The 11,154-nt window shown below is 41.7% G+C and overlaps 1 protein-coding gene across 1 annotated transcript; it reads left to right on the forward strand.

Moving 5' to 3' along the window:
- Positions 1-6,501: 6,501 nt before the first annotated feature.
- Positions 6,502-10,338, forward strand: LOC306853723 (early growth response protein 1-like). Its single transcript, XM_079391352.1, has 2 exons — positions 6,502-7,101; positions 7,795-10,338. The coding sequence occupies exons 1-2, from the start codon at positions 6,891-6,893 to the stop codon at positions 9,108-9,110; spliced, it is 1,527 nt and encodes a 508-aa protein (XP_079247478.1). The 5' UTR covers positions 6,502-6,890; the 3' UTR covers positions 9,111-10,338.
- Positions 10,339-11,154: the final 816 nt, after the last annotated feature.

Raw genomic sequence — 11,154 nt, forward strand, 5'->3', positions numbered from 1 at the left:
TAATCATCCATCACAATGAGAAAAGCCAAAAAATAAGATAATTGAGCTTCACAAATTAGTGAAGTGGCTTTAAGAAAAGAGCTAGAACAGTGAAAATTCCCATTTCCACCATCAGGGCAATAATTAAGAATTTCCAATCAACAGAAAATGTTACGAAACTGCCTGGAAGAGGACGTGTGTCTATATCGTCGTAATGCACGGTGAGAAGGAGAGTTTGAGTGGCCAAAGACTTCAAGGACCACAGCTGGAGAATTGCAGAAAATAGTTGAGTCTCATGGTCAGAAAACCTTAAAAAGAAAATTGTCAAACAGCCCCTACATCACAGAAAAATTCTCCTAGCTCATCCAAAAACAAACTCCAGTATATTCAGTTATCAGACACGACTGGAACTTCAAATGGGACTGGCTTCTATGGTCAGATGAAACAAAAACAAATGAGCTTTTTAGCAGCAAACACTCAAGATGGGTTTGGTGAACACAGGGATAAAAAGTACCCCATGTGTACAATGAAATATACTGCTGTATTTTTGATGTTGTGGGCCTATATTTCTGCTGGAAGTCCTGGACATCTTGTTTAGACACATGGCATCATGGATTCTATCAAATACCAACAGATAAAAATCAATAACTGGCTCTGTTAGAAATCTTATAATGGGCCATATTTAGATCTTCCAACCGGGCAATAATCCAAACACAATCCTCAAAAACAACACAAAAATGGGTCACTGGGCACAAAACCAAGCTTCTGCTGGCCATTCCAGTCCTCTGACCTGAACCCTGTAGAAAATGAGTGCGGTGAACTGAAGAGAAGAAGCACCGTCATGGAGCTGTGAATCTAAAGGATCTGGAGTGATTCTGAATGAAGGAATGCTCTCTGAACTCTTGTCAGGTGTTCTCTAACCTCATCAGACATTATAGGAGAACATTTAGAGCTGTTAAACTGGCAAATGGAGGTTTCAAAAAATACCATTAATTGTGGCCAGTGTGTATTAGAGAAAAACATTTATTTCATAATGATATTTCCCCCCCCATTTTAATTTCTTATTCTCCAATGAAAGGTTAGATTTTTGTGATGTTTTTAATAAAAGATCAAAAGGATTAACAATGCAGATTAATTTTCACAGCCTTCTTTGATCATATTTACCAAGGGTGCCAACAATTCTGACCACGTCTGTGTATATATATATATATATATATATATATATATATTGTGTGTGTGTGTGTGTGTGTGTGCTAACAATCACTCAGAACTCCTTAGCCACACAGAACAAGCTAGCATCATGGCTTGCGTGTTGGGAAAGCACCTTACATTTTCTAATAAAAATGTATTTTTTTTTACTAATAGAGAACATCCTTCATCTCTAAATAGACTATAAAGGGAAATGTGGTAGCTCGTGTAGAACTGAGAGCAGCAAAAAGTGAAATATGAGCCTAGCAGTAATCTGGAAGTGTCTGTCTTCAAATGAATGTGGAATCACACCCAGTTAAAACTCTCAAACAAAAATCCAGCCGGCCGGTTTAACCACTACACTGCACTCCCAGTTTACACTCTGCATTACCCACAGATGGAAAGAATATTGCATAAGAAACAACAAGGCAGTGATCCATTAAAAACTGTACCAAACCATATAAGACATTCGGTTTCACTTCTCTGTTGTTTCACACCAGCTACTAAAATTAGCTAGACATTTATTCCACTGTAAATGGTTATATCTTACTCATACTTCATACATGTGGCCTAACCATTCATGGTGAAAAACTGTGACTTGATTCCATCTCAGAGTTTATAGATCCTTTTAGGCAGTTCTATATTTATTTAGATTAGCAAACTAGACGTGCAGCAGCTCTTTTCAGGAAGTCCCCTTAAATGTAACAGATAGGCCTCAGGTACTGGTCTTCTGACACATAGCTGAACTTCCTTTTGTTGTACACATCAAACAGAGCATAAAGGCAGGCAATGAATGTTGGGGGCAGGTCTCAGAGGCTGGCTTTCTGTGGCTGCCTCGTGGGCTCTGGTAATTGTTTTTCTGTCGCCTGTAACCTTCAGCTGGCTAAAAATCCCAAGAGGGCAATGGCTTCACGGCATTTGTCATATTAATGACACAAATGTGTGCATCAGATGTCAGGACATACTGTAAGTCGTGCTTTAGGGCCTGCATCACAGTCACGACAAACGCCGTGGTTAGTGCCTGATGTAGATGAGTATGTTACAATTATCCTCAGGTTCGGCTGGGCAGAATAATGTAATGGAACATATCTAGAACACATACAAATGCATATGCTAGTTTTCATAAACACACTATATACACTACTGCTCAGAAGTTTGGGGTCGGTTTTTGAAGAACTCTCCTATGCTCACTAAGGCTACATTTATTTGATCAAAATACAGTAAAATATTATTACACTAAAGTAATGGTTTTCTAATTTAATGTATTTTAAAATGTCATTATTTCTGTGATGATAAAGCGGAATTGTCATCATCATTCCTCCAGTCTTCAGTGTCTGATGATCCTTCAGATATCATTCTAATATGCTGATTTCCTGCTCAAGAAACATTTCGTATTACTATCAAAGTTGAAAACAACTGTGCTTGATATTTTTATGGAAATTGTGATACATTTTTTAAGATTCTTGATGAATACAGTAGAAAGTTAAAAAGAAGAGCAATTATTTGAAATAGACATCTTTTGTAGCATTTTAAACGTCTTCGCTGTCATTTTTTATTAAATGAATGCATCCTTGTTGAAGAAAAATATAAATTTGGGGGTGGAAATAAGATTGACCCCAAACTTTGGAAAGGTCATGTAAACCAAACACTCAAGCTAAAACTTGTTTTATTCTTTTGCACAGATTAAATTTAATATGAAATGATATCCACAATGAATTAATGGCCTTGGGACAAAACATAAAGAAACATCTTATTTGAGAGGTGGACAATGTATACTAAAGATTCATGCACAAGACCAACAATGTAAATTGAGAAAGTACCTACAATCGATTTTGATTTCAATTTAGCTTTCTACACTTTTTGGAATAATTCATAAAAGTGCATAAATGATACAATCTTATCGGTTGACACCCATATTGAAAACCATGTTTCGCTAACTACTCTTCGACTGAAGCCTTTAGAGATTCACAGCAATAAAGATTTACCCTGCTGTGTTGAAAGGCCTAAGCAGGCAGAAGCCAGAATGAGCAAACCCTTGGAAAAGGTTATTGAGCCAGAAATATCAATACATTATCTCCTTCTTGCAAACACATTTATTGCAAGTGCCTCTAAGTATATATATAAAGCAAGACGCTACATTAATGGAAGATAACAACAGCCTGATTAAGAGTAATGCAGATAAATTTGCTTCTGAATTCTCATATCTCATAATTCCACTCTCCTTGATCAATACAAGACCATAACTATTCACAGGAGTCGTTTCTTAGTTATATTTTTGTCTGATCTTTATCGAGACAGACCATTACTTCATTTCCTCGCTCTCTTTGCTTTGCCACCATCATCTGGAGCACCTGTACCACCACAGCATCCATGATCTCCACTCACTTTTCTCCTGAAGTCAGAATAACACACAATTCTCTTTTGCTCCACCCTCCCTATAAATCATGTAATAGACTGTCAAATACTCATATATCAGCCAGTCATCCTGTCTGCTCCTCGGCCACCCCCGACGGGCTCACCTTTATGCTGATGATGGAGATGGCACAGGTTGGGGGGGCTGAGAGAGGTGGGCGAAGGAGAGAGAGAAAGAGAGATAGAGCATCTCCATCAGCCTGCCAGCCAGAGCCAGTGATTAATTCCAGCAGATGCCTGGTATTTGCCTCTAAACGTGGGGGTGTGAAGCGCTCTCTCTCTCTTTCTCTGTACCCAGGCTGGCTGGCAGATCTTAATGAAATATTAACCAGCAGGAGATAGACCGAGAGAGCGAGGACAGACACAGGCGTGGGCTTCGGCGTAGGTGCGGGGAGAACCGGACTTTCATAACAAGGAAAAGGAGAAACCCCCTCCACATGAGCATATATATATATATATATATATATAAACACGAGCCAATAACACATCAGGTTAGACGCTACCCAGGCTGTCCCATCTCTTCCACCCCCATTCCCTGGTTAGGGAACACCCTCCCACTACTCTTGTTAAACTTATAAGTGAGTCACCAACTGCCACCCTGTTTCCTGATCTGAGGTTCTAGTTATATAAAGTTGTTGATCATTAGACGGATGGCATTCGCCTACATCTCTCTTCGAGACACCTGTGCAATTACATCGAATTCTACTTTAGCCCATTCGTGATCATTTTTATCTTCCATTATATTGTAGTTTATGGCGAGCAATCATCAATCAAAATATGTTGAACATTTTTAGAAGATGCGGTGCATTATTCATTTGTAAAACAAAATGTCTTGGAGGATCCTGAACTGTGCACGAGTTTACATGTTATTCTAAAGTAAAAAATGTCTTAGTAATTTTGCATCATAATGTAATAACCTGCTGCACCTGTGAGACAGCTTTGCTTTTTCTTTTTTTCTTTTTGGCTGACGTCACAAAAGCTTCATACTCAATAAACTGCTTTTGTGTGAAAACAGCTCGTAAATTAACACACAGATCTTTAACGTGTTCATTTTTGTTAGCATTTTGCATTTAGGCTAGGCTACTTGGTTGTGGCTAGAAGGGATGCAGTAAAAAATGGAAGCTAACAATAAATTACATTTTCTACCTTTTAGATTGTGTTTTATTAACGTCTACACCTACCCCAACCCTAAACCCCATACCCCTTACAATAATGTCATTATTGTTGTAGGCCTACAGTGTGACAAAAGTTATGCTATATGATGTGCAGTAATTTTTGCTGTATCCCTTCAAGCCTTAACCCAGTGTTGCAACAGGTAGCCTCAAACTCTGATTCAGCAGCCATTATATGATTGGGGAAAATCCATTCAGTATGTTGTACTTTCTATTATTTTTTATTTATAATATACTTTTTTTTTTTGCACTTTGGGGTTATTTTAGACAACAGTCCAACACACTGAATGAACTGCTTTTCTGTCCCTTACAGCCTCGTTTTCGTTCACGTTAAATTAAAATGGTGTCTGCTCTGACTAAAGTCTATTGAGTCAGCAAAGTTACATCGATCTCCCTGCCAAAGCCACGGCGCACTCTGCTCCTCTCCTCAATTTACAGAGCATCAGTACACCACCGGCGTCCGGAGAGCGTGCTATAGTGCTTATTTGCATGGGAGTCTGGCGTTGAGTGACAGAGAGGATCCCTGTGTATCGAGTCCGGGACATCCCCCAATTAAACAGATCTCCTCTCTCCTCTGTCAGCACCCGGCATCCATCAGTGCCAACGCGCCGGCCGTGCCCGGAATAGCCAAGTGTCGCTTCTTCATTAAAACAAGCAAGCGGCTTTAATTCAAAATTTCAATACAAAACCTTTTTTTTTTTTTTTTTTTTTTTTTTTTACATATAGAGACTTAATTGAGTAACATAGGACATTAGATCTGTTTAATACATTTATAATGCTGACAAAGAAACTGAGTCTTCGGGCATCAGCAGCAGTTTAAAATGATATAGTAATAATAATAATGATTAGGCTACTGAAACATATCAATCGTACTAAAACGAGTCATAATATTAGTTCTGTGACTGTCTAAATTCACAAATGAACAAGTTGCACAAAACAAAGCACAGAAAGCAATTGCTGCTCCACTTATGGGAAACTGCGTTGTATTGCATGGGGAATAGGCTACATTCAATTCGTAATGAGATCCGTCGGAATAAGTACGCTTTTCTTGCATGTGTTATTGTAAAGCATTTGTTTTCTAGTAATTATAATTAGCGCAGCTATAGAAAAAAAACGAAGTGTATTACGAATTAAAGTGCCTGTGCTAATGTTTAAATAAGTTAATATTTCTGCACCGAAGGCGCACCGTTGTCTAAGTGTTGAGAAAAAAAGTTGTCTCATAAATCTTGGATCGGGCGAGGCAGTATAGTGCTGACATTAGTTATTGTGCGGAGCTCTGGACTTCAACTGCACCCAAGCCTCTCTTTCACTGCCAAGCGCCGATCAGCTACATCAGGAAACTCCAAATAAGGGCATGGAAGTGGAAACACACCGGAATTAAGCCTTATGTAGTCACGACCTTATATGGCATGGCGGAGCGGGATCTTCCGGCCAGGGCTCTGCTACAGCGCAGACGGGAAACCCGAAATTTTAGCGAGAGTTTCGAGCAGAAAAGGCAGACTTGCGCTTCATTTTCTCTCAGCGAGACACTGCGCTTACCACGCATTGATTTGCTGTGGAGGAGGAACGGGCATCTCCCCTCCATTTAGTGCACAGACTTAATGTTTAAGCTCCCCAATCTGCTTTTTTCCTCTGAGCAAATGTCATGTGTCCTCCACTGCAGTGTCTAAATATGGGCTTCCTCCACTCCATATATGGACATCTACGTCACGGCAAGAGGATATATAAAGGAGTAGGGATCCTCTGAGCTGAGAAAGAGCCTAGAGAGCCCAAGCGATTCAGCAGTAGTGCAGACAGCTGATCGGCAACACGTTGCGATATATATAACAAACACATTAAATAAATGTGACAAGTAAATTCAAAACAACAACAGAAACAAAAGTGAAATTTAGGGAATGATCAGAAGGGACATTCTCAATCTCACTTATTTTTTCTGAGACCTGGATTTGTTCTGCTTCTTTGGATAATCAAAAACGGAGAAGAGGGAAGACAGCAAGAAGGCAAACTGTGAGAGTGAGGAGATCAACAGAAAGAAGGAGAGACAGACATCGCAGCATCTTCACATTTGTCGTCCCAGAGGGGTTAGCTGCTGATCTCTCCAGTGCACTTCTCTCCTCGCCGAGCACACTCCAGAGAGAGATGGCTGCAGCCAAGACAGAGATGCTCCTGCCTGCTCTGCAGATCTCCGACCCCCTGAGCTTCCCTCACTCCCCCATGGATAACTACCCCAAGCTGGAGGAGATGATCATGCTGAACTCTGCAGGGACCCCATTCCTCAATGCCACGGCACCTGAAGGCACAGGGTATGGCTCTGGGGACCCCGGCGAGCAGTTTGATCACCTTACTGGAGGTAAGCACTAAATCCCTCTTGATTAAATTGCATGGTGAAAAAGTTGCATGGTGCTTTTATACAGAGAATTGCGAGAGTTGTTTGCTTGTGCAGCTGTGTTCAGTAGTTAATAATAATGTGTCTTTATGCTTAAATGTGAACTTTTACATTTAACAGTTATTATAATAACATGTTTTTAAATTAAACTGCACCGATGTAAAGTTGAAAAAAATTAACTAAAGCTGACAGCCAATTCTAAGTAGTTATTACTAAGTAAAATCATTGGAATGAATGAAACATTTAGAATTTGCAGAACAGCCTAATTTTAAACCCAATTTTTGAATCATTGAAAGTGCAGATTGAATAAATATAAGCTGTGCAAGAAGGAAAGAGAGATCAGGATGACAGTAATGAGAAAGAGAGTGCAGAGAGAAGCTTGTGCTGGCTTTTGTCTCCGAGGGAGATCGGCAAATGTGTGTGTGTGTGTGTGTGTGTTTTGGTGGGGGGGTGCCCCTGCGCTCCATCAGCACCTGCTGCTCTGTCTGAGATTGTGGGAAAACACAGTCTCGACAGCCAGCAGGACCCCCCAACAAAAACACCTTTGGGATCATTTATGTGCACTTAAATGAGCTCATGGCAATTTCGAGTTGACTAGCTGTTCTATGGTTTCTAATCCACTCTCTCTCTCTCTCTGTTTTGTGCTTGTTTTTACAGACACACTTTCAGAAATTGAGAAACCTCTGGCGGATCAGACCTACTCCACCCAGCGGCTGCCCCCCATCTCTTACACGGGCCGCTTCACCCTCGAACCTGCCCACAACTGCAGTAACAGTCTGTGGGCTGAGCCTCTGTTCAGCCTGGTGAGCGGGCTGGTGGGCATCAACCCGCCCCCCACCTCCATTCCGTCCTCGACCTCTCAGGCAGCTCCCCCCTCTTCCTCTTCTTCGTCTTCCATCTCCTCTTCCACTTCGTCATCCACATCCAGCGCCAGCTTGAGCTGCTCCGTCCACCAGAGTGAGCCTAACCCCATCTACTCGGCGGCTCCCACCTACTCCAGCGTCAGCCCAGACATCTTCCCTGACTCTGGCTCAAACTTCGCCACCACAGTGGGCACCTCGCTGCAGTACCCCCATTCGTCATACCCCAACAGCAAGGCCTGTAGCACCAACTTCCCTGTGCCAATGATCCCCGACTACCTGTTTCCCCAACAGCAGAGCGAGATCAGCTTGGTGGCCCCCGACCAGAAGCCCTTCCAGACGCAAGCAGGTCAGCAGCCCTCCCTGACGCCACTGTCCACCATCAAGGCCTTTGCCACCCAAACCGGTTCTCAGGACCTAAAGAGCGTCTACCAGTCTCAGCTCATCAAGCCCTGTCGCATGCGCAAGTACCCCAACCGGCCAAGCAAGACACCTCCCCATGAGCGCCCCTACGCATGCCCCGTTGAGACCTGCGACCGTCGCTTCTCGCGCTCAGACGAGCTGACGCGCCATATTCGCATCCATACCGGCCAGAAGCCATTCCAGTGCAGGATCTGCATGCGCAACTTCAGCCGCAGCGACCACCTGACGACCCACATCCGCACGCACACGGGCGAGAAGCCCTTCGCCTGCGAGATCTGCGGCCGCAAGTTTGCCCGCAGCGACGAGCGCAAGCGCCACACCAAGATCCACCTGCGGCAGAAGGACAAGAAGGCGGAGAAAGGCACCACTGCAGTGCAGAGCTCAGTTGCAAACGTATCCCTCTCAGCTTCCTCGCCAGTGTCCAGCTACCCCTCTCCCATCACTTCGTACCCCTCTCCGGTCTCCTCCTTCCCATCCCCAGTGAACTCCTGCTACTCCTCGCCGGTGCACAACTCCTACCCCTCCCCTTCCATCGCAACTACTTACCCCTCGGTGACCAGCACCTTCCAGACGCAGGTGGCCACCTCCTACCCTACCTCAGTGGCCAGTAACATCTACAGTTCTCCCGTCACCACACCACTGTCCGACATGCAAGCCACGCTTTCCCCTCGGACATCCGACATCTGCTGAGACTTTTGACACCCACCCCAGACCTCCAGGTTTGACTCAAAAGGAACAGAAAGCATCAGTGACTTCTAAGTCCCCTCTGCAAAAAGCACTTTTCTGCCCATGCTCCCAACATGGCTCGGTTACAAAACAGTCAAGGACTCAGCAAAGACTTTTGAAAACAAAAGGTGTCGTTTTGTGTCGTTCTCTCCCTTCAAACCCTATCCTTTCAAACGAGGCGTATGAGACTTTCAAATGACAAACAAAAGCAACAGGCTTCGGCACGTTTTCCCTCAGACTGTGTGAGCACAGAAGTACTTGCGATGCAGAATGGCTAAAGGACGTTAACAGTGTAATCGAAGCCTGTGGGCTTCAGGCTCGACAGAAGCTTGACTCGACAGGTGTACAGTTACAAAAGACGTTTGAATAATATACATAAGCTACAGTATATTGTACATGTGCCATGTTTCCTTTTTGTTTTTACTTTGTAGTACCATTGTTGTGACAATTGATTTGAATATTTGCATTGTATTATTCTTGAGCAGGGCCATATTTTATAAGATACATTCTGTATTAAGTAGTAAAAATGCTGTGATAAGTTCTTGACCTTGTTTGACTAAGCACTTAAGTATTCTGACGCATGTGGAAGAGTGATGTTAGTTTCTCTTATTTTGTAAATATCTTTTGGTACTATCTTTCTCTTTCTCAAATGTGACAACAAGAACCTGGTAAATGGAGGGGAAAAACATCAGAAAAGAATCAACCACAAATCTTCAATTTTTTTGGTGCCTTTTGTGAAGCCTTGCAGATGTTTTGACAGATATCAGCGTGTGGATGCATTGCATCTAGCCTTAAGGTGTAAGGGATTTTGTTTTCTCGTTTCTTTTTTCTATATTCAGAAAGTCATTTCAAGGAAAGAAGGGAAAGGATTTGAGGGCACTGCATTTCTTTGGGATGTAAGCAAAAAAGAAAACTATAAACTATATTTTTATAACTGAAATGTACATATCTACATCTTGAGGAGTTGGAATGCTGTAGTTACCTACTGAGTAGGCATGGGATTTTTTGTATGTTATTTACATGCAGTCCATTATTTTGTCGTTATTTTTATTTTGTATTTGTGTTTGTTCCAAAAAGTGACTGTTTATGGCTTCTAAACACATTGAATGCGCTTAACTGCCAATGGGATATTTGGTGTACAAGATATCCTTCAAGAACAGAACTATAAATAAAACCTAAATATATAAATATATATGTTGAATTCCTGTCGTGCTTTTCATCGCTTAGCAACAGGTCTCTATGAATATTGCTTTATAGAGTGAACACACACACGCACGCCACTGCATATAAAAAAACAATTTATTGTAATAAAGTAGGTCATTAAAAGCCATTAGTTCATGGTCTCAAGTTACCAAATTTAAATCATTATCAGATTTTCTCATACACCTGACAGCACAGATTCCTAATAAAATGTTACGTGATTAAAATGACAGAGTAGCTGATTGCAATGAATAATTTCAGTAGCTCAGATTAATAATGACAATGTTTCATCCTCAAACACCACTAGTGCATGTGCTTAATCTATTGTAAAGTTTCACAATTGCTTAGATTTGAAAGCATCCAAGCTTTCAGTTGAACAAGTCACATCTATAACCTAGAGCAAAAAAGGAAAAGAAAAAAAGCGAACAAAATTAATAAATAAAAACTTGACATCAAAAATATATGTACTGATGCATTCTTTTGTTCTGAAGTTCGGCAAACTGAGAAGCCAATCATGGAGTTGATACGGCAGATCAGATTGTTATTGTTATCAAAAGAGCTCCTTGGCGTCATGAGAATATGTTATCAAAAGATAGCATGTACGAATGTGACTGGATGCGCTTGGGGCTTAATTATACATAGATAGCAATCTTGTAAAATCAGTCGACACTAATAAGACGTCCTTGTAATGGGCTTCCGTGTCTATTGAGTTTGTCAGGGGGGAAAAAAAGTCTCAATATCGAAGTTGCTTTTAAGAGTAAAGCAGCTTTTGCTCTATTGTATGTTTTACCTTCCAACATGAATGCCT

This window comes from Barbus barbus, assembly GCF_936440315.1.
Source record: "Barbus barbus genome assembly, chromosome: 33".
Lineage (NCBI taxonomy): Eukaryota > Metazoa > Chordata > Actinopteri > Cypriniformes > Cyprinidae > Barbus > Barbus barbus.

Coding starts and splice junctions, on each gene's coding strand:
- LOC306853723 (XM_079391352.1), top strand. CDS start 6,891: ATGGCTGCAGCCAAGACAGAGATGCTCCTGCCTGCTCTGCAGATCTCC. Junction 7,102..7,794: donor GTTTGATCACCTTACTGGAG/GTAAGCACTAAA, acceptor TTGTTTTTACAG/ACACACTTTCAGAAATTGAG.